The 24,503-nt window shown below is 36.2% G+C and overlaps 1 protein-coding gene across 2 annotated transcripts in view; it reads right to left on the bottom strand.

Annotated features, from left to right (window-relative positions):
* The window catches only part of VAV3 (vav guanine nucleotide exchange factor 3), a 164,861-nt gene that overhangs the window by 90,380 nt on the left and 49,978 nt on the right, over positions 1 to 24,503 (bottom strand). For both annotated transcript variants that reach the window (XM_065842557.2, XM_071810350.1), the window contains exons 3-10: positions 12,694 to 12,752; positions 11,755 to 11,820; positions 10,990 to 11,098; positions 7,037 to 7,129; positions 6,868 to 6,936; positions 3,694 to 3,797; positions 1,585 to 1,684; positions 734 to 829 (exon numbers count right to left, since the gene is read on the bottom strand). In XM_065842557.2, coding sequence (XP_065698629.1) covers positions 734 to 829; positions 1,585 to 1,684; positions 3,694 to 3,797; positions 6,868 to 6,936; positions 7,037 to 7,129; positions 10,990 to 11,098; positions 11,755 to 11,820; positions 12,694 to 12,752 — 696 coding nt within the window. The remainder of the gene's footprint in view (positions 1 to 733; positions 830 to 1,584; positions 1,685 to 3,693; positions 3,798 to 6,867; positions 6,937 to 7,036; positions 7,130 to 10,989; positions 11,099 to 11,754; positions 11,821 to 12,693; positions 12,753 to 24,503) is intronic.

Raw genomic sequence — 24,503 nt, 5'->3', positions numbered from 1 at the left:
TACCATTCATTATTTTTTCCAATTTTCTGTTGATCAAAATATTGATGACCCATTTAGAGAAATATTTCAAAAAATTTAATGCTACAGAATGTATGTTGCTCTGCAGAGTCAAAATTATGCTTCACATACAAGTAGTAGATATTCTAAAATGACATTTTACAAGCATCAGCAGGATTGACAGCCTAATATAGTAATATATTTCTTTGCAGCTGAACTAATGAGTCTCCTGGCACAGCTATCAAATTAAATTTATAAGACTCTCCAACCTTATTACAGGACTAACTGCAAAAGCTAATGCTTGCAGGTTATAACAAGAAGCATTTCAAAATAAACATGGCTTCATTGTAGTTTATGACAGAAAAAAAGCATCTTAAAAGTATACTGTAAGTATGGTCCAGCTTCCTCTTTTGGGGGCTAATATTTCACATTTCGAAGAACCATGATTATAGTTTGGTACTGCTAACAATTTTAAACATACCAAGAAAGAAAGGTTCAGATACTGGGGACACAATTGTGTTTTATTCTTTTTTTGCCAGATCTGCTTCAGCTCTGAGGAACTATCTCTGAAAGAAAACCACACTTGCCTGGATTTTATTTTGTAACAAATCAGTCTCAAATCTATGGAAATGCCAATCACCTCCCTTTGATAAACACCTTTAGCTCTCATTCTTACAAACTACTGCTGATAAATAGTTTTGCTTTCAGTCCTATTAAATTTAAAACAATGAAATACCTGGAGCAGTAGGTGATATTTTAGCACTCTCTGCATTGGAACCACTAAAAGATCTCTCAATGTAAACTTCCCATTATTGGCTCTCTTGGAACATTCCTAGTTCAAACCAGAAGAAAGAACAAGTCAAGAGAGTTTGAAAATAAAAATATACAAGTGATATACATATGAAAATTCTGTGATAGATAGGCCAAGCAACTAGATTAAGGTTAAGATAAAAAAATATCAACAAAATGAAGGAAAACAGTTGATATAGCAAGAAAAGCTACACAAAAAAGACTGGGCCTAGACACTTGTTCTTAGATATTTCAACAGCATGAGAAAGCATAAAATAAACAAAGACAACAGAAATCAGGCATTCAATTGAACTTTAAAGAAAAAACTCACAAACACACAGAATAGAAACATTGTCAATAAGTACAGTGAAGGCAGCAAACATTACACCTATCTCCAAAAAGCAAAACAGGACAGTCAGCCCCTGCAAAAATTATGGAGGAAGTCCTCCTGGAAGCAATTTCTGGGCACATGAAGAAGATGATTCTGATGAATCTCAGTGAATCTGCAATTCTATGTTCTCAGCTGAGAAAAACAGAAAGGTATCCCTGATGATGACTTCCTCAAAAAAAACCCAGTTCTACTGATGTCAGTGGCAAAACTCCATTCACTTCAGTGCCAAGATAGGTACTGCAAAAGCTCACTCATTTATTTGTTCAGAGGCTCCAAAAAAATGAAGAGAAACATGTTCGTGTATCAGTCCAGCTAGTTTGTCATCAAAGTTTCGACATGGATGAAAGCAGGGCATATTAATAGAAACACATGGGGTTTGTACATATAAACGTTAAAAATACTGGTACCTCTAACTTCAATTTAACATCTTCTTTCGTCTTAGAGATGTTGTCTAAGCATGATATTGCTATCTCCACTTGACTGCAGTATTGTCCATAAATAACCAATCTAAATCAAAACAAAACAAAGAATAAAATGAACATTTGCTCATTTAAGAATAATCCTTGATCATTCCATAAATACATTGTTAACACTCCTCCGTTCAATAGGAGCAGTGCCTAAAGAAGCAAGGATAGGATCTAGCCACAGACTTCAATGGCAGCCTGAATACCAGGAAGAATATTCAGGAGAACACAATTTTGACCTGCTTTCAAAATGCTACAGATCATCACAACTTCATTTAATATTTCTATGCATATGTTCTGACAAATACAGGATTCATTGAAAAGTAGCATAATTGCTGTTTAATATAACAACAGTCTGTAGTATTTACAACACCATAGATTTACAAGGCTGTAACGAATTCTGTAACACGGGCTTAATAGGACTAATTACAGCTATCCTTTAGAGAACTGGTAGGTTATGCAAACTGATCCATCACCAGCAGTTTTTACCAGGTTATATCCTGTGAGCTCTCAGATCAAAAAAATAGTGTATGAAAAGTCAAGAAATTTTCAACAGTTGTCAAGGTCAGCAATGCTTCTTGAAGGAGCCTGGTTTTATGACAGAAGGTTCCTGCCTCTGTTTGGAGTGCCTCTTTCTGCTACTCCCATTGCAAAGCATGCTGTTTCCTTTCAACTTTTCATATATTTCTTGAGCAGATTCCTTCTGTGTGCTTCAAATCCCTTTTTTGGGAGTTCCCATGAGCTTTCCATTAGTGGTCTCCAAAATTTATTTTTCTTTCACCTAATTTTTTTAAGAATAATTATTTTTTCACAATTTAAATTATTCTACTTATTCAACACTTAGCTCTTCCGATTACTTTTAATCACTACATGGTTAAGACACTGAGTCTACCTCCAAGTGTTTCCTTTTTGAATAATATAAACTTGAGGTTTCTTCCCAGTGTCCTTTGTTCCCCTTTTAGCACACATTTCAGAAGTACTTTTGAAAGATAAGCATTTTCCAGAACAACTTCTTGTCCCCTAATTCTCTCTTGCAGCAGCAGAATTTCTAACAGCCTGGGAAATAAGTATATCCCGTTCCAACATGAAAGCTGAGACGGAGGGTCTTTGAAGGCAAGATTATGCACAGCCTGGAGCATGCTCCTCCCTAAGAAAACAATGCATTTTCTGGATGCTGCTGTGCAATTTCTCACAAACCTGTTATTACTGCAATGAGTCTCCTTCCCCACCTCCCTTGAGCAAATCCAATTAGCTCCCACAGGTCTCTCCTGCTCTGGTCCCGGAAGGAACTAATTTTTAACCACAACCCAAGGGTTAACTCAAGGTAGGTCAGCACTGTACCCCAGAGTACAAGTGTAAAGTAACAAAAGTGCAAAGTAACACAAGCATATAAATTAATCTGTACAATCCAACAGCTGTTCAGTGCTGGCAGAAAAAAAACAATCTGAAAAGGTGGGTAAAAATATTGGCAATTAGCCTGAAGGGCACGGCACGCTGCCACAGCTACGCTGTTAGCAGCTTGGCTGTTTTACACTGTTTGAAGGTAGAGCATGTTTGCTTTATGGTCACACCTTTGACTGAGGGTAGGGTAAGACACTAGTCTCTTCTCTTTTGCACCTGCTTTTTCTTCTTTTAAGTTTTCTCTTCTGTTTTCTTTGACATGGAGTAGCCTTAATATATATCCTTCTTTTATTTTGTACCTTTCTCCACTTTTATAACATTTTATTTATTAAACAATACAGGTACATGCTATAAAATACTTGGGATTATTTGCATTAAAAATACTATTCAAAATAAGCTATTTAACTTTTGTTCAAAATATAGATGTTACCTGTCTATGTAAAAACATTACCAAAACCAGGGGTAAGAAGAGGAAAGGCTCATATAGCAACAGGTTACATTTTGACTTCCAGGCTACAGGCACCAAACACTATCTTAATAAGAGTACTGACATCCATTTCATTCCTGTTTCAGAGACATACAGACAAAAATATGGTAAAATACTAAATTGAGCATAGATTATCACTATTAGTAAGAATGCATAAATCTTACCTTTCCTTGTAGTTAATAAAAATTTGATATAGGTTCTGATCATTTTTGTTAGCAATGGAATCATTGATGTCCTGTGTTAGACTCCTGTGAATTTTCACCAAATCCTTCAAAACAGTAATGAAGAAGGTAAAAGGCTTTTAAAAACAGAACAACTTAAAGCTTTGAATATAAAAATAAATTATTTCATGCTAGATCCACTAATTTCAGTAAATTGGAAAACAGATCATTTGAGAGTAGAACCTAATTTCAAGGTTTGCCACATCTTCCATATAATGTGACAAAAAAAACTAAACTCCAAGAACTATATATTAGGGACTAATTTATTCTAGCTTGGAATGTGCACTGTTAATTCATCTTCATTTCATAATGATAATTTTAAAATTAAGCAAGTCAAGTAAATGCCTTAATGACAAGATAAAGTAATGATTCATGTCCCTGAGCTGTGAAAAATTAGTTTTGTACATTACATTGGTCAATTAGCGATGTTCTAGTGCTAAGTTAACTGCAATCATAATGAGTTTCCCAATACAGCAAGCAACTAATGGCTGAGAGAAAGGCAAGAACATTGCAGAAAGATTTGCTCTCTGAGTATAGTAGGAACTCACCTTACTTGTTCACTATTATACAAAAATCTGTATTTCAACTACAGGAGATTACGTCAGCCTTAATACTGTATGGATACTTCCAGACCATTCACAAGAAATTAAGTCAAAACAGATTCAAAGTTCTGAAATCAGGATTACTGACTGTAAAAGGTGCATAGACCACAACAATGAAAAACAGAGGACTGTTTAAAAAGAAAAACCATTGAAGATGGTTTAATGTGGTAAACTATAATACACAATATTGAGTTGTGAACTAAGTGAAAACATTTTACTTCACATTGAGGAAAACTAGGAGTACACACAAGGTCAATGACATCAGAAGTGAGGGAGAAAAAAGTTAAAACAGATTAAATTCAGTTGCTAGTAATTGTGTGGCCATATCCTCAGAATCTTAAGTTGCAGCAAACAAAGACATTGCTATAGAAATGCTTCTCGATTAGTATATTACAGGAGCACATTTTCTCAGGAATGGACAGGCACTCAACTAAGCATCACCTATGAAAAACAGCTTAATATTAAGAGGACAAAATGTCTTTTTGAGCTTCTATCTTCAAAGTCAAGTCTTAAATTAAACTGATGTTAACATCATTAGAAGTTAGTAAAAATTCCAACACTTCAGTATATGTTACACGTACTTCCATCCCTCTTTCCCCCTGTATGTCCATACATACATATAAATTCAAATGCATATATAGGTGTACATACAAATGTATCTATATGTGTGTGTACATGTCTACACAGATGTACATACAAATGCATATATATGCACATATACACAGACATACACGTACACAGATACACAACACAAATATTCAAGCCATTTTATTGGACAGAACTTTGAAATCTGAGCCCTAATGAAAGGCACTCTCTTCAGACTGACAAGCAGTTGGAAGTGGTTGCAGGTTTTTTTTCCTTAAAAATAAAATATATTTTGACATCAGCAGATAATATTGTCCAGCAAGAATCTTTCAGAATCTATATAAGCAACATAGCATCACTCTAAAGCACGGATCCTTCACCACTATCCTTTAACAGAGGTAAATTCATCCTATTCTGACAACACCGCACTTGCTCTCCACACTGCAGCTCTGTGTAATAGCTATTTTTAGTTTAAAACAAGCTTCCACTGCCCTCCAGCCTTCCTGCTGAAGAACTGCTGCAGAGACAAGGCCTGAGCAGACAAAGTCTTTGCACATATTTTTGGCTTAGGCAAGCCCTGTATTTCTTTTAATGTCTTTGGATACCTAAGAAATATCACTAGAGAAATAAGCACCATCGTGTAACAGCAGAATACTGAGTGTTGATAATGAAAAGCAAAGTAAAACCACCTAAATACAGGGTGTTCCAAAAAAAGATCAACACAATTTCAAAGTAATAGTGACTTCAAATTGGGTCCAGCTTTTTGAAACACCCTGTATAACAGTTTATGTGTCTTCCTAGTTTCAAATAAACAGGTTTTGCTTTTTTTACTCCTCTTCTCTGATCCCCTTACATTTCTTTAATGAGTAGTGAGTGGGTGACCTCTCAGTTTGTGCTTGTAGCATGTAAGCCCTTTCTATACCCCTTTGCAGCATTTCACGTTGCCTGGCTTTAGGTCTTTCAATGCACATAAGTCAATGTGCCTAGGCACAGGGAGCCTCAGGAAAAAGGCTTAAGTAACTTATGTAGGGCACCTCGGGGCCTTATTTGCAATGAATAAGAAACATTAATATAGGAGACAGTATGAACACGTTTTCCAAAGCAAAAGGATCTCTACAGGCAGCTGACATACTTCAAGAAGATAAGCAGGTTAGTGGTATCTGTGGCAGTAGTTTGGACTAATATTCAAAGAGAAGGGAATTATACCAATTGAGAATCAGAGTGAAAAATTTAATAGCTGGACAAAAGTGTGCCTCATTAAAGAACATTGTTTTCATTTGTCTGTGTTGAGAGAGGCTGCACACCACACCTGTCTTCACACCTGTCAAGTCAGATAAAGACAGTGGCTAAATACTTTCATCAACTGAAAATACATGTAAATTGTCATACTATTATGATTAGGCCAAAAATAAATGGAAGCAATTAAATCACAGAAACGGTTAAGATTTCAGTCAAAGAAAGAGGTCCCCTAGACACTTCACAGAGGATTTCCTTATCTTTCCCAGTGCCAGATTCTGAATCTAAAACTGTGAGTTAACTTTAAAATGTCTTCAATGGTCACAGTCAGAGTAGACAGAAGGATTTGCAGAGTAGCTATAGAAATCCTCATGAAAGAACCATTCATCTTACAGTGGTAGGCATCACTAAGATACCAGCATGTACTGGAAGATAACCCATCTTCTATAAATTATCAGCTTCTAAGGGTCAAAGATAACTCCAGTTTATAAGCATTCACTATTCGACATGATAATACTATTTTTCTTATCCTGTTCTCTCAAGCAGAAAAACAATAGCATGCACATCTTTTTTTATCAGCTACCCTAGCATCTACATAAATTCATCATGCACCTTATTTCAAATGATCATTTGTGCAGTAACACACAACACACTACAAACCTTATATCTGTTTATTAAATACGCAATTACTTACAGGAATGTTGATGAAAACAGTATCAAACTCTGATGCTGACAGAAACCTTTTCAATGGCACCATGAAAAACTGAAAGGAAAAAAAATGCATATATGTATTGACTATGTCATTATATTTTCTAGATTGTTATAAAACCACATACATAACAATTCTGTAAGTCGTATCTTACTTTCTCTATTGACTCCAGAGTTTCAGTGTACTTCTCTTCAGTTTGCTTTATTTCAGCAAGACAACAGCTTCTTATGTCATTTTCAGTATATTTCTGCAATTACAATAGAGTCAAGTTTAAGTCATTAACAAGTACCTAATGGATAACAAATTTATTTATTTGTTTAGAATTAACCAATTAGGATAACAGCTTCCTGAAATTTTCTCAGTACTGCAGCCTCCAAAGATGATAGCAATAACCAATACTATTTTTATGTTCAATTAGCTGATGACTTTAAGAGTTTTACTAAAATTCATCATCAAAGGAAAATTATTAAAAGTTAATGTTTAGACATACACCACTGAACTCTGCATATACTTTGGAAGCTGAAATACAAGGTCACATTTAACTTACATCCAGACTTAAAATACTCAGCAGTTAATAATTCCATTGAACTTAACAGGACTAAACCATATAACTTTGTATTGCCATAAATATTGGATTCAGCCTAATCCTTGCACTTATTTAGCTTTTCCCTTTTAGTTCTCGAGGAGAGCTTTCTCTTCAGACACAATATGAGCATGTCCTCAAATCAGGAAGTGCAGCAACCTCTAAGTTCAGCTCTTGCATACACATGTATGCATCTTCAATGAGACCCCCAGGCTTTTTCCCTGTAAACCACCAGACTCATAAGAAGTCAAAGTAATTATCAGCACTAGACTCTATAAAACATATACAAATAACTCAGAAATCTGATTTCAAAAAAAGATATGTAGAAAAAGGTATGGAAGCATTCGTGTCAAGCAAGACTCAAAACACCTGGAGACATATAGATTAGCTTGGAGACCACACACAGTAACTGGATAGGCTCTTGCAATTAAAATCAATAACTGATCTAAAATGTTTTCTCCAAAAACAACAATAAGCAGTAGCTTAATAAGGATTAGTACTATCAATATCACATCCTTTCCGAAGGCCATTTATCAGTTTGTAATATGCTTCCAAGGCATCCTTCAGCATATCTCTGACTACATCTTACCTTTTTTCACCCAGTGTAGGGAATCCACATACTGCACATATTAGACCTGATGACTACAAGTTACTCAAATACAGGAGGATCCAGGACTAGAAATTTAGTACTACAGCTCTTTCCATTCAATAGAAGACTTCTAACTTTCGAACAAAAGTTGCAAGTCATACGGGCACATAAAGCTTTGTCACCATTCATCCTTCTGTTTGCTGTTTTGACATATCTCCTCTACCCTTCTGTCTCCATGTGACTCTACAAGCAGCTTCTGCAACTGCAACTTTGCTTATCACTCTCGTCTACCAGGTGCTGTGTTATCTCAGAAATTACTCTTTAAAACACAAATGGTGCAGTTATTAATTTTCCCAAAACAGACATTAAAGTGCCATCCTTATCAGCTGCAGACAGAAGTAACCATTTTGCAAAAATCCAGTCTGTCATTACCATTAGAAACATACTTTGTGAGGTGAGCATCACCTGGTACCAGCCTCACCAAAAAAATCTATCCTTTATTCCTAAATTCTTTGGCAGGAAGAAGCAGGCACTGTCAGTTAACCACAGTTAATTAATCTCAATAAAGTATTAGAATTTGACATTATTCAGGCTTTCAGTTATTTTTCACCTTTACCTTTGTGAGCCCAATACTGTTCAAATTGCTTGCAGTATTTGTATCAACTAAGAAGTTGTTGTACCCAATAGGAGTTTATATCCACCCACAAAATGTGGTGATTTGTTGTTTACCAACTCTCATAAGAGCAATGCAAACAAAATCCTGGGATTCCACTGAAAACCATTCACTTCAGTTTCGCGCTCACCTAATCCAAACAGATTATTCACATAGGTGCTTTTGGCAGGAATTAGCATATCAATTTTCTATCTGTACCACAAACTTCTAGAATTTGAGTGCAATACACAAAAACAGAGACGAAATAAGAACTAATGTGCAATACCGGTACAAGTGAGAAAAATTGCCTTTGAAGGCCAGCTATCGCTAGAGCAAAATTAGCAGAACAGTTTACTTTGCAAGATAACAATGACAAATCAAGGATGAGGAAGATGCAAAACATTTTGGCTGCTATTGGAGACCCTGAACAGTATTGGGTTCTTCTAAAAATCTCCTTGAAGATTGTCCTGTGTTAGTGTTTTCATATCCAAGGAATTATTGTGTAGGATTCAAATGAAAGAAATGCGCAAAAAATCATCATGTTAGCATGCCATATATTTATAAACCCGAGAGGAAACTACCACATACTAGAAATAATTACCACATTCAGGAGAGCTGTCACAGCAAAACAATTGCAATGTCTCCATTCATTACATGTTGTGGAAAAAATACTTTGCTGTACTGAGTTTTCAATTTTCATTTACTTTCTATAAGATAAATACAAGTCTGTTCAATCTGAAGTATATAGGCTAAGATGCAACTAAAATTAGAATGTGAGAGTGCTGATTGCTATATTAATCATTTGCTAGAAACACAGATATGCAAGAGTGACATTTGTAACAGGAAAGAAAGAATGAAAGTTTACACACTACCAGCTGCGAGAGATTACCAACTGTTACAGCTGAAAAGAAAATAAGCCACCCACACTCATTAAGTGAAACCCAAAACTTAACGCATTTTGAGTCTCAGTATAAAATAAAACCTCAAAATGAGATCACAGTAAAGATTTCCTATGGCTCAAACACTTTTCTAAAACATCCTGCCTGCAAGTGAATGAAACTTCATTAGATATAAAACAGTATTTTTCAATCCAATTTTTTTATTTGGCTTTCACTGTATAACCTATACTTTACAAGGTAAACAAAATCAAGTAAAACATGAAAAACTAACATAACCTCCTGCCTATCTGATCCTTTATTTATATGCATTACCTGCAGGGCTTTGTACTAACAGAAAAACGGGCTTGAAAACAGTATTTTTAAAACAATAGAGATTAAAACAAGACTGCAATCTTCCCAAAGACAAGACAGTGATAAATCTCAGGAATCATTGTAAAAGCAGAGAACATAAATCACATTAGACATCTCCCACACTTGTACTGAAAATACACACAAGGATTTGTGGGTTTGTAAGTTTTTTTTCTAAAACAAACAAACAAACACACAACCAAACACAGAAACACCATTTAGAATTTCTCACTTCTTCGTGTAACTATATTGCTAAAAAGCAATACGGAAAAGTAAAGACAAGTTACACATTTACTACTTAAGAAAACAGGAAGCATAATACAGCTTCATGTCAATATATAGGAAGAAAACAACTGTCCTAAAAAACATCTTGTTATCGTCACAGACTAACGTTTTCCATGTCAGAAAACAGATTTCTGAGGAACAACAGATAAGTACATTAGGGCCTCTCCCATTAGCAATTAAATTTTATTGCCTAAGTTTAGATTTTTTTGAAGACAGTTTCAAAAACTGACCACAGTACCTTTATATAAGTAAGTTAATTACATCATTCTCAGTAATAAGACCAATGTAGTGATCAACAAAAAAATACATGGTTGAATAAGTAGCAATTTCATTGGTATGAAATAATTATCAGTTATCCTTGTTAGATTAGCTGTCCAAATTAGGGCTGAAGAAACAGTGTTTCACAATACCATAACAATTTTGGAAGTAGGACACTTCGAAGTAAGCAGTTAATTTAATTGCTCTTAAAATAGCCGGTAAATCTTACTATTTATAACTGAAAAACTTAGCCAAATAAGTAATTATTGCATTTCATTGAAAAATAACATTTCTTTCAAAACATTACCATAGTTAATGTTTAACCTTTTGCCAAAACAGCCTGCAAAGTCTTACATAGGAGATTGTGCACTGCATATGACAGCTCAGGATGCAACTGAGCATGAGTGAAGTTTCAGTAAAACTAGCTATAAAGAGGTAATTTCATAAATATTAACTTTCAAAAATATAACTGCTATTGAATTGGAAAACGTACAGGTTGCTGTGCTGCTTCATCTTTCATTAGGTCTTCATAAACCTCCCCACCTTCATCTTCTCCATAGACACAATCATACAAATCCTCATCTTCATCAACACCAGTTTCACTGAAAGGAAAAGACAATTATAAAAGCTGTGCAGCACAGGCAAATTACCATCAGCTCTACAAGGGATCTAATGGATCTTAAGATATCTCAAACATAGGATACAAGAGTATTCCTGACAATTTTTTATGCCTAGATGTATTTAGCTCACCAGTCTGCAAAATATAGTTGCAGTCCAGCATTCAATACTATACAGTATGTTCATGTCTATCTTATCTGTACCTCAAAGCCAATGTGAAAATTGTCAATAATTAATAATCCTGCAAACATTTACCCAGATAGGTAAATGCATCCATATGAAGAGTGCTACTGATTTTTAGTGAAATTACCTGCTTGAATTATGATCCAAACACACATTTTCATCGCAAGTTCAAGACAATTTCCTTGGGTCCCTTATGACTGATAGTGCAATTCTATGAAAGCATTCTCATAGTACAGACGGATAATTTAAAAACACATTCGTGAGCTATTTTGCTACCAGCACCCTCTATGAAACGTGCTTCCTTGTATATACAAATCTATTACAATCATTCAGGTAAGCTTTGAGAATTAATTCTTCCCGGTCAGCATAATGGCTAACAAAACTTTTTTTAAAATCAAATAGCTAGCATGCAACTGAAAGCCAAAATGTATAATTTAATTAAAGATTTACAACATACTCTATTAAATCAGGAAGAGCTTTGTAGATATCTTCATCATCAATGCTTTCTTCTGTAGGGAAGGGTCTATAGAAAGAAAAATAGCATGAATTATAGACAGCACTAGCCTAATCACATAGTGGGGGGTTTCTAAATTTTTTACACAGATTACTCTATGTTAATGTGTTTGTAGGTTCCCCTCTTTCTCTGCAGAACAGTATACATTGTATCTAGACTTCTATTTATGAATTGATACTTAATAAAAGACCCTACTAGATTGGGTTATAAATCATTAATAACAAACATCACTGTCACTTTTTCAACTGAGAATATTAACTACTATTTACCACAGGCCATGTATTACAGGACTGGCTAAAGAATTTTGTCTCTCTTTAAAGAACATCACCCATTCATGTACGACAAAACTGTTGAATCAAGCCTTTCAAATGATGTAGAACACCAAAGCATGAAGTCTTTAACCTTCTCTCACAGCTCACAATTATAGTTCATGAGGTTAAGTTTGGTTGGGGTATTTTGGTTTCTTTTTGAAAATGAAAATCTCACAAACTTGACAGATTTGTTGATATTTAGAAGGAAAAAAAAAAAAAAAAAAAAAAGAGAAAACCCATATGTCTTTACACAGGTTAGCACTGCATCAGTCTGACTTACAATCCATTGTCACAATTACCATACAAGTTCTGTGATACTAACCATGCATTTGTTCACCTCATGTTTCACCACAAAAAGTAAATGTAGTTTAGGCATTTCAGTAAGCATACCAGAGATAGCAGATACCTTTCGGAACTCCTCAGAGGTCCAGAGCCTTGCTTAGCTGTCCACTGGGCAGTCTGGTTTACAACCAGAAAAGTTCTTACTGGGGGACACTGCCTAACTGCCTCTTACAACTTTTCCAAAGAGCATCATGCAAGAGGCCCACAATTCACCAGGGCAATAACATACCTTATTCCTGTGCCTAATGCAATAGGAGTGCGAGAAAGTTTTGAAAGTGTTTCTATCACCTGGAGAAGAACAAAACAGAAACTATTATTAGTTGTAGAACAGAGCAATAAAACATTTTGTTCTCTATTGTTTAATTATCAGCAAGACCATTTTACATGGAATTATGCAGACAGAGAATCTGGCTGTGCCAAACACTGAACACACTGAATGTCCATGGATTTCCCATGAGCTGGTCTTCAGTGCTTTTGTGCTGGGGGATGTTATGGGAACACAAAGAGAGGAAAAGGGAAATCTCTTCTTTAGAAGTTTCAGCACAAGTAAAAGCCATTTGAAGTGGATTTTAAAACACGTCATATGTGTCACAAATTATACATTCAATATGCAATTTGACTTGGATGTAATTGCAATCAAATATTATCTTACAGACTCCTTTGAAGCCTCTTTTTTTTTCTTTTTTTTTTTTTTTTTTTTTTTCCCAATTTTATCTCCAGGAAGAAAATCAGAACGTATTAATTTGAGCTTTTCCAAACACCAGCCAGAAGAGGGAGCCAAATGCCAAACCAGCAGAGCGCCACGTCTCAGGGCTGGCTTGCAAAGGAAACGTAATCTCTTATTAGCCAAACAAAGAAGCTGCACATTTGAACCCCTAAGCATTGTTTCTTTTTAGAAGATGGCAGCAGTCTGTAATCTCCTGTAAGTGCTCAAGAGTATACAATAAGAGAGAAAGAGAACACTAGGGAATGTAGAAAACACATACACATGGTCACATAGATGGGAGTTATTTTGCTGCCAGCTAGCATAACACAAGACCAACTTCTATTCTGCCTATCATGTCCTCTGTCACAAGTATTTTCTCTTATTTTGAGCACTATCAGACTGGCAAGCCTTATTTGCTAGAGAGAGAAAAAGAGCCAAATTACACCCTGCTTAAATTTCCATACTTCCAATTACAAGGTTCCCCTGAACTTCCCAGAAGTTTCAGGTTGGGTCTTCACAAATTAAATTCTGTATTAAGCTGAAGTGAAATCTGAAAATAAGTTTTTTAACAGTAGTATCAAAATTCAGTACAGCAATTCTGTGTTCCATGGGCAGTTGGGAGTAATCTCTACAATTAAAATTCTGTATTTCTGAAGTTCTAATTACAAGACTAACCTGACCATAAAACACAGAGTTAAAAGTACATGTCTCAAAGGAAGGACAATGACATGTTTACACAGGAGAATGGCAAAGTAAAAAAACCACAGAATAATCCCCAGCTACAGAGCTTAAAATGAAACTACAACGCCTCCAAAGTGAACCAGGTCCCATATGCGGATGAACAAAATTCAAAATGAACTACGTGATATTACTGCTGTGAAAGGAACATTGAGTTCATTTAAGCTGCTGTGAAAATTAATGTCACAGAAAATGTGGGTTTGCCTTACAGAAAAGTCAACAAATAATAAAAATAAATAAGCCAATAGATGTGGGCACCTAAATAATCAAAGGTGTGGGTACATTAATTCTCATATAAACAGAACTGCAGTACAGCCTAGAATAAGTGTTGGAAACTGTGAATAGAAGATGACTGAATAAACCATAAAGCTAATTAAAAACTATTTCACATTAGTCAGAAAGAAATATATATATATCCCTTTTAACAATCTGCTGTTTCAGGGAAGTTCTGGTTTCTGTACCAGACAAGAACCTGTCTCTGCTTAAATGCAAGAATCCCAGTGCAGGATGGTAAGAACTGCTAAGCCACATGAGACAAGACTCTATAGAAGTTAATTGAAAATTCAATAGCTGGCAAATCGTGCTGTTCTGACAGATAGGTGAACATTGATTGGAGATATCATAGGAAAAGAGGTTTAATGATTATCGAAACAGAGAGGGGCAAGTCTGGCAAACTAAATATCCCTTTCTTGTTTCAACGTGCTATTTCCCAGCACACAGAAATCTTTTTGCAAAATATTACACCCACACAAACCCTTTTCCTTAGAGGGATTCTCTCTTTTATACAGCATAATTAAACCCAGCAGAAGTATGGCTTACTCTTTACAGCTAATTATGATTGCCTCAAGACAACACTAAAGAGATCTGTACCAAAAAAGGTTTTGGGAAGGTAACTCGCAATCACACATGAAACTACCACTTTCTGGTCAACACACTATTTTAACATCACATACTTGTAAATGCATTTGCTCTAAGATCAAGTGGGGCAAGAACAGATTCTCCTTCTACATGACATTTCAGATCTTTGCTTCTGAGCCACTGCAGAACTCTTAAGAGCTCCAGAATTTCTTGCTCTATATGGAAGGTCACAGTTATGTATGGGCTGAGTTGTCAGAAAAACAGTAACAGTTTCAACAGACATTCATCAAAACAATACAACTAAACCCAGCGAAATGTCTGACTTTCAAACCAACGAAGATTCTGGTGTTTTTCAGAGCAGTGCTATTCTGAATCCCTATATATTTGATATGATGGAAGCTATAATATAGTGCAATTCTGAACTCCAAAATTACAGTGTACCATACACATGAAAGTCCATAACATTGAATTTAATGCTTTTCATGGACTTTTTTTTTCCTTGTTCTCTTCCTTTCAGCAGAGCTTTAATCTGTTTTACGCATTTAACCCTAAATGATTCCCCAGTTATCTTCCACAACAAGGACTCAGACAGATGCTCCTGTACCTTCGAATGAGGCTAAACTCATCTTGGCTTAAGTGCAAAAGTAGCACTTCTTGCTTGTACAAAGTCCAGAACAACAGGGCTTCCAGGGTTGACTCTGCAAGAAACAAATGTACGAAGAGCTGCAGAGCCTTTGCACACACACTGTCAATAGGAACAGGTAGTGAGAACTACGTACCAAGTAAAGATTCGTATTTGTGCGCTGGCTAGCTATGACACATGAAAAAACAAACACTTAATTCCAAAACATCCTGCAATGACTACATCCCCTCACACTGGAAAACTCAGTAACTCTATGACTTTACTGCAGTGAAGCTGAACCTGGGAGACACCAGCAAGAGACTTACAGGCATAAAAGGAAGCCCCACCTGCACCCACACCAACAGAGTTCCTTTGCACTGACTAATGCTGTCAGACAGAGACTAAGCAAGTCACACAGAAGCCACACTTGCTTCAAGAAAATGTGAACATCCAAGTTGGTTTATCAGTATATAGCCAGCTTATGCAAAATATGACACAAAATTCAAATCTCCGGCCCTGCAAGAGGAAGTGCGTATCAGCCCACAGCCCGGTGAATGGCTCTGCTCCTCAGTCATGTCTCAGGCACAGCTGGCAAGAGCAGGGGGCTTGCACTACACGTTAACTTTTTACTTCATTCATTTCTCTAACAGCAGGCGGTTTTTGGTTTGGTATTTATTATTGTTTCGTGTGACTTACTGTTGCAGGTCAGACTCTCCAGTTTATGTAAGCACTTTCGTATCCCTTGCCAAAACATTATTTTGTAATTTCCTGCAGCCATACTCTTCAGTAAATCACATCAGATATTCCTATGCACACTTACAGCAGCAGTACACTAGAGGGACTATTTTATTTATTTACTTATTTATTTCTGTAGCAGTGATATGCCTAAGTTTAAAATGTGTCTTATTAAGCATTTTGGTGTGGTCACTTTTTAGTCCTGTTTCTTAAAAATTATCTTACAAATCACATAGTTCAAGATCAGACAAAGCATGTTTTAAAAGTACTTTTCCACTTTTAAAAGAAACAGAAGTAATTTTACGACTCAACTGTGTCCCCAAACAGGTAACGTTTCCTTGCTATTGACAGCTGCTGTCAGAACTAGAGCCATATTTATATTTCTGCTGTTTACCTCAACTGAAAACATGAAGTGATCAACAAATGCTGATGGCAAACAATTTCATAGTTTATGCCAATAAAACCTAGAAAACCTCACTTGTGGGGTAGATCTTCAAAGTAGTTGTTTCCACATATGCACTTAAATCACAATATGTTCTTGTAAGACACAGTAAAAGTCACAAAGAATCTACACTTGTATTATGTATCAACTCTTTTTTCAAAATCTGGGCTTGGTATTTTGAATATCGCATTGTGTTGAAAATTTAGCTTTATTGCCTCCCTCAAAGTGAATCTATTTAGCAGGTACATAGAAACAGATTAGCATAACATAAAGCAATTATTTGCCAAGGCAAAATACTTCCAATACCAACCTACTTTTTTACATGCTATGATATTTTTGTTAAATGCACATGGGTTTCTTCCCAAACAGGTCCTACTTCACTGTGTCAAACTGGGGGGGAATCTTCAGTTATTAAGGAAAATTAATCCTTCAGAGACCTGATAAACTCTTTGGCTATAGTCTGTCTCCACGCCAGTCTCTGGGTTGAAAGGATGATCTGGAGCACCCTTACATTCAAGAAAACCTTAGATCTCTAATTACATGCCTAAAATGCCCCTTATCAACTGACTTTGAAATAGTTGTGTTTGGTTTGCTGACTTTCAGTTGCATAAAAGTATAGCTGTGTAAACAGTATATAAAAATAATACCTGGTTTGCATGTAGTTTTAACTACTTTCAAGCAAAGAGAGCTCAATGGTTGCATAAGACTGATTTAGGCACCACCATGTCCAAGGAAACTACAGAGCTGCTATGTGCCATCTCAGAAAAGCAAGGATACCTGTATTTTACTACGAAGAAAGGAAGTTTTTCTGACCACACTTGACAAAACCCTAGCATCCCTCACTTTGCCATGCAATATCAGAATAATTAACCATTGTCATTTCAAGAATCAATTCCTTCAAAAGCCTGTCTTGAGCACACTCAAACTTCCATTGGCAAAGAAGGCACTTGCTCATTTAATACAGGATACATTATACAAGGGAAATACTATATTCTGTTCTGCATCATCTTCCAGCTGACTTTCAAGTAAAATTTATCAGCAAGACAACGATGATTATGAAGTGGTTAGACATACCCTAGAGTATTTATCAAGGCTACATTACATTTCCTGTGTTTTTTATTTCTTGCCTCATAACATGATAAAATTTATTGAAAGAAGAACATATTGGTTTTGACATTACAAATATCAAAGGGTTTAATCTAGTAGAAGTTCATCCTAGAATATTTTAGATACTCATATTAAGAGTATTGAAAGCTAAGAACTCTTGAGATATGTACGTGCATATATTAATTAACTGGATATATACATACACCGTCCAGACCTCTGGGCAGATTATGAAAAACAAAAAGCTAATGCAAGTAGAAATCCAATGTTCCTAGAGAAAATGAAGACATATACACTCTGTATCACTATGGTAAGGTTCTGACAAGGCCAGTCCCAAGTGTCTTATATGCAAAATACTTCAAAGCCAGAACAGCTACTCATGCCCACATGATGAGGGAGATTTCATTAAGCTATTTTCAGTCATACATCAAATTGAAGTGGGGAGAGGGGGGCACAAGAGAGAAGAGAAGATGATACATCATCATTTTGCATATCTGTCACTCAGAGATAAGATGAAATTGCTATAAATGAACATATTCTCATATTCTCAAATACCTTATATTAAGAAGAAAGATTTATCATTTGCTACCTTGCAGTTTTCCAGGCCATGGACAACCCTGGATCAATACTTCATTTGGTGGGGCAGCAGGGGCAAAGGAGGAGGGAGCAGGGAACACATCTTAATATTTTACTGTAATCCATCACTAACTTTTAAACCAAAAGATCTCTAGGAACTGTTACACTACATTTGCATTTAACTTGGCTGACAGATGTGAAAAAGTACATGTAGCCAGACAACTCCAGGGCAATTACACAGCTGCTGATCTAATGAGCATATTATTCCAAGTAAAGGGTGTTCATAAGTTAAATTGAATGTTTTCTCTCTATCTGCCTTGTTCTGGTATCATGTTAGTACTGTGTGTTGGTTCAGGTGAGTTTTAATCAAACCACAAGCCTCTAGGGAGGGAGAAAGATGAGGGATTTTCAAAAAAGGCAAAATAAAAGACAGAAGGGCGGGGAGAGATGGCCTAAAGCAAACCCTTTATTTCACATAGTGGCATCTCTAACGGGCCCTTAAAAACAAACACCAAAATTCAAATAACTATGCAAATAAGCCTCTAATAAATACTGCTATGGCATACATTGAAGTGTTGAAATCATACTGACACAAACACGTGGAAGACAATTTACAGCCTTGGCACCCACACCAACACCTCTTTAAGAACACAACAGTCTGCAGATCTCCAGCAAGTAGAAATGTAATAGCCTGGGTTTGATTACACAAGTGTCACATATAGCTGAAAACTGATTTTCACTTCATTCTAATACTGAAGTCCAAGCTTTAGGTTTAGAGCACCAATTGCTGCAATCTAAAGGAAAGTCATAAATGTACTTTCCACAGGGATAATCACCAGCTGCAGGATGCTGCCTGTTTCCTCACTGACATCACCTTCAGCTACCCATATTCTGGCATCTCTCATCATCCATGTCCATTCTTCCATTTCCACCAAGCTACATCCTCAGGAAATACACCTGTAGACCACTCCATCCCTCTTTCCCATCAAGACTTAGTACTGGCTCAGTAGCAGTAAGGAAAACAGCCCAACTGTCCCAGGGAACCATAGCAGAGAAATTCACAACCCTGAGTCAGGAGCCTCCAAGCAAATCCAAAATAAAAGCCAAGACAAAAACCTCCTGGGTGTTTCTTCTTTCTGCTTGTAGATAAGCTAACTACAGAGATGAAAACCGCTGGGACTTCAAAAGCCATGAGGAGATGCAACATTTTCTCCGAAACCTTGTAGAGGCAAGGTAGGGAGAAGGGTAGTTTGACACCAGGAAGGTAAGCTGAGACAGAGATACAAAAGAACATAATTTTTGAAATACACCGCAGAAGACACAAGAGGACAGATGACCTGATGTACAAAAGGACACGTTAAGGATGGGCATATCTTGCCCTTTTTGCAAAAATAAAACATGTGACATTAAGTTAGAAATATCCAAAACTGAAGAGTTCTGGTGTTTACTTATCTCTAAATCATACCAAGCAACACTTGAAAGTCATATGTTTACATTACAGACATAAAGTATTTATAGTGTTTTTCTCTAGGACAGTAGAAGCAAAAATGTAGCTTCCAACAACAGCAAAGGGTAGGTTAGACCTCTCACTAGCCAAACCCCTCCTCCATCCTTCACATGCATGGAGTATTTCAAATATTTTATCCCCTTTATAAGGGGTGGCACCTGTGATCACACAAAATGCTAAACTGGAATAGTGGCACTGGCAGACATAACTACACATGACTGCACACACTATTCCTAAATGTTACTTACACACATGCAAAAAAAAAAAAAAGAGAGAGAGAAGAAAAACTGAACACTCTCCAGGAAATTATAAAACTCAGTGCCATAGTATTAGGAATATAATAAGCAAGTCTTTAATAATCAGTATCCAATCATGGATAGAAAGGTATATAATATTAAACAAAAGTTGTGCTTAAAATGCCATTTTTTTCAAACTTTAGATCAGTGCCAAGGCTACAGTTGCTTGTCAAAAAGCATGAAAGGTTCCCTAGACAGTTCTGTTCGCATAAGTAACTGAAAATGTCCAAACTGCACAAGCAGCACAGTCCTGTCACTTAGTTCCTTTTGTCCAGAAGTCTGAGAGACTCACCAAAGCAAGTGCAGGGAGAGAGTTTTTGCAGCCACTTCCTGCCTGCAGCTGGTGGTATTGGTTCTGTAAATATCTTCCACCCTCACAACACTTTGGGGGCTTTAGGGCTGGGTTTGAGTTTTGGTTTTTATTTTTAAACTGTTGGTTGAAGAATGACAACCTTACTTCAAGCACTGCTGTGATATAAGCAGCACTTAAGCACTACAGCTAATAGCATGAGTGCAGACCGCCTTCAAGCATACTATCCTTGTGAAAGACAGAGAATAGGATTTTGTCCTTTCTGGTCCATTTATTACATTTGAGGTTTTGCATGGAGGGCAAAGGAATATAAAAGGATATGCCTAGGACTGTACTGCAAAACCTAGCTGCTACTAAATTTTAAGGAACATTTAATGAAGAACTGTTGTTTTTACATAACTGAGGACCTGGTGCCTGACCCCAGCAGAGGGGAAGGACCAAGAGACATCAGACTATGAATTCTTAATGTAATACACAGTAATATGTACTGACCCCTGTATACATACTGATACCTGTATAGATAAGTTAATTTAGGGGGAAGTGTAGTCGAAGTACCAGGAATCCATATCTTAAACAGATTGATAAGTGGAAGGGTATTGTGTGCGTCGGGATGGTCTGTAAACCCTGAAGTACCCAACCAAGGGGGAACAGGGGAGGGAAATCGCAGCCAGGATTTTGGAGAGATATAAAGCAGGGGCTTTTTGCCCTATTAGCTGTGTCTACTTTTAGGTAGAACATCCAGTCTTGCAAAATCATTATTAAAATATACTTTGCTGAGAGATCCTGCCTGGGCCTACTGTATTTGCAAAATAATTGTTTCCTACAAAATCATTCCAGTTCCATTTGTAATAAACTTTATAAGGATAATCTGCACTTACAAAGATCATCTTCAAACCATATACAGCTTTGATCAAGTGCTCGCTTTCAATGCTTTGTGAACAGTCTTGCTGATGATACCACAATTTTTATATGGGTCATAACAGTAAACAATCAAGGAAAAAATAGCTTTTTCCTGCATTTTAAACAGTACATTTTAATATAATCTTATTTTTTTCCTAAATGTAAGCATCCATTTTAAAATCCTTAGTGAACTAAAATGAGCTTATCAAAGGTCTTCAGACTTCGAACAGAATTCTTTTTTAAATAAGAATGGACATAAATCAATGGTGGGTGTGTGTTTTTAAGTTATATTTCTTTTGCCACTGTCCTTTAACAGACTTCAAAAGACTATTTTTACACGCTTGAAAAGAACAAGCAAATTCTCTAAACTGCAACCACCATTTTCCACACTATACATTTGGATGCTCTTGACCTTGGATAATTAAAATTATCATACAAATGTTTTAGGAGTGCTTTCATATTCATTACTGATTGCACCTCAAGTATTGTTTCAGGTATGCATCCTGGAGTCTAAGTGACATGTGGTTTTTTCATTCCCACTGTATTATTTCACTTTAATATTTAAACTGATGCCTTGTCAATTTTGATATTAACAAGCAGGATATTCAGAGGAGACAGTGCAATGAAGCTTTTCTTCCTCTCTTCTGCTAAAAGCAGAGGAAGATCTTATATTTCCTGATTTGAGTGAACCAGTCACTACCACACTTCTCCCTTTTCTGAATTTACTGTAACCATTGACTATAAATTGAACTAGAGCGTGGCTATGCCGAATGGTACTAAGTCACACTTGAGTGACAATCTGAATTTATTATAGTACATAATTACTGCAGATGAGGTTATATGTCAGGGGTAAACACACACTGCCATGTCCCCTTATTCTCTGTGAGAAAGAACACCTCCCCTGCTACCATAGGCAGTGCAAGGGAAGTGAGCTGTTCTCTTTGATGTAATCACCCTCCAACTCGGTCACAGAGGCTTAAGAAAGCCCAAGGATGTCTTGCAAGCCTCACACTCTAAAGATCTCTCTTTTGTACCAGAAGAGACAAGGGATTCGATCAGTCCATTGGACAGGCACTGCACTTACCTTCGACACTACAAAAAGATACACAGTACATAACTCATTTTAACTGTCTTCCACTCTTATTTTAAAAATCATATTTCATACAAGATAAACAGAAAAAAAAAAAAATCTTGAGAAGACATCCTGCAATGGGAGCAGCAACACTATCAAGTTCTACTATGGAAACCTGATAAAAGGAGTGGTTTGGTTTTCTCCCTAATTGTCTGTTCTTTTAGATTAAATATATATATATAACTATTCTTTCTTTAGCAAAACAAACAAAAAAAATTACATTCTCATTATGTTTGTACCTAATTCTCCTTGAGGTAGATCCTTATGCTGAAAATTACAAAGCAAATGAGAGAAACTAACTGCTAAATTTATTTGCTACTGCTTAATTATTCTCTTGCTTTGTTCACTTAAACACGCAGTAGCTTGCAGGTTGTATTATCTTCGTATATATCTTACCCCTCAAAAAGAATTCTGTATTTCCAAAATGCCACTGCAGAACTGTACAATCAAGGGAAGGTGAGATTCCTCTCTATTTTCTTTTTTCAAAAAAAAGTTTTTAATATATTTATACTTAACAGTGATAACCTACAAAATACAACTTCTGTGCTAGTCAGTGTCTGTCTGATATCATATCCTCCTTTGTACTGATGTTGTCCTCATGCTGCCTATGACAAAATTAAGCCAGCCAGACCTCAGAGAGCTTACCATCTAAAAGATCAGTTAGAAGACCAAAGAAACAAAAAATACACTAAAGGGTAGTTCATTTAAAATTACTTCTTTTTTTAATTTTCGTTTTTATCTAAAACACATCTATCTAGGTCAGTGTTTCTTCCCAAGCCAGCCACCTATTAACATTGTAAAACAATGTACAAAGGTATTTGAATACAAGCAAACCAAAAGTATTTGAACACAGGGATAGTTGCAGAAGATCAAAAATTCCTCACCTCTGTACCAGGCATAACATCATATTAAGTGTTACGCCCATATTGTTTAAAAATAGTCAGAATCAGGTCTCATAATAATTCTACATACCTGGTCTGTCCTGTCCCAAGTCCTTCCTCCCCACTTTTAAAGTACTCTTTGCTCTATGACATGATGCCATCCCTAACTAAGGAAAACAATATTTGCTTTAACTCTTACTGTTATTTTGGGGCACGAGGGGCAGGTGCATTCATGAATGTTCTAATATTAATACAACTGTGGGGTTTCACTCACTCTATTTCTCCTACAGGATAAAAAACAAATAAACAACACCACCACTTTACTATTTTGAAGAATGATTTACTCTTCTGTTGTATCAGTATCTGAAGATGCATAGAGGCCAACATTTGTGATACAAATCTAAGAACTGCAGCACCAGACCTAAACTGCAGAGAGGAATCAAATTTCTTTATAATATATCTAACAATGTTAAGTGACTCATATGAGTTGTCCTTCAGACAGAGACTTGTTTTTCAGTTTTCTCTTGTCTGGAGATTAAACAAGATTTTGAGTTCTTCAAGCATGTGACAGTGATCATATTATGTATTTTAGATGTAGCTACTATGATTCATAAGAGCAAAACCACAGATACCTATCACTAGCCATTTAGTTATATTTAATATTAAGACACCATCACTATTGACTTCAGAAATTTCTGTCCTCTGCCTTGTGCTCTTCATTCCCTTGTTTCTGCCCTGTACTTCAGTTTGCTACTATCTTATCTGTGCTAACCCAACTGTTAGCATGGTCATGTCATAAATTACATCAAAGAATTGACACGCATAGAGAGAGGGACTGATTTTTTAAAACATTATCCTAAAGGGCAGATCAGCTCCTCTGCTTATTTCCCAGCTCAGCCACACCATCAGATATGCTGGCAAGACAAAGGTAGCAGAGCAAAGGAGAAGCAGTAACTTATGATGATATAATAATACTGCCTCTTGAAATACATAGGACTATACCTTACTTTTACTCTATAAGGTTTATAGGCATTTCCAAATATTTTGTGTGGAATTTTGCTTAAAAGCATTTATGAAAGGGCACGGGACTGAACAGATCCCAGAAAGGAAACAGGTTATAAAACAATCTACGGACAACTTCAGTCCTAAAAACTTATGACAAAAACACCAGCAGCACAGAAGAGTTCAATGAATCGAGTTGAACATTTCAGTCCAATCCAGTGTGTCCAAAC

This window comes from Patagioenas fasciata, chromosome 6, assembly GCF_037038585.1.
Source record: "Patagioenas fasciata isolate bPatFas1 chromosome 6, bPatFas1.hap1, whole genome shotgun sequence".
Taxonomy (NCBI): Eukaryota; Metazoa; Chordata; class Aves; order Columbiformes; family Columbidae; genus Patagioenas; species Patagioenas fasciata.
This window is presented reverse-complemented; position numbering and strand designations above follow the sequence as displayed.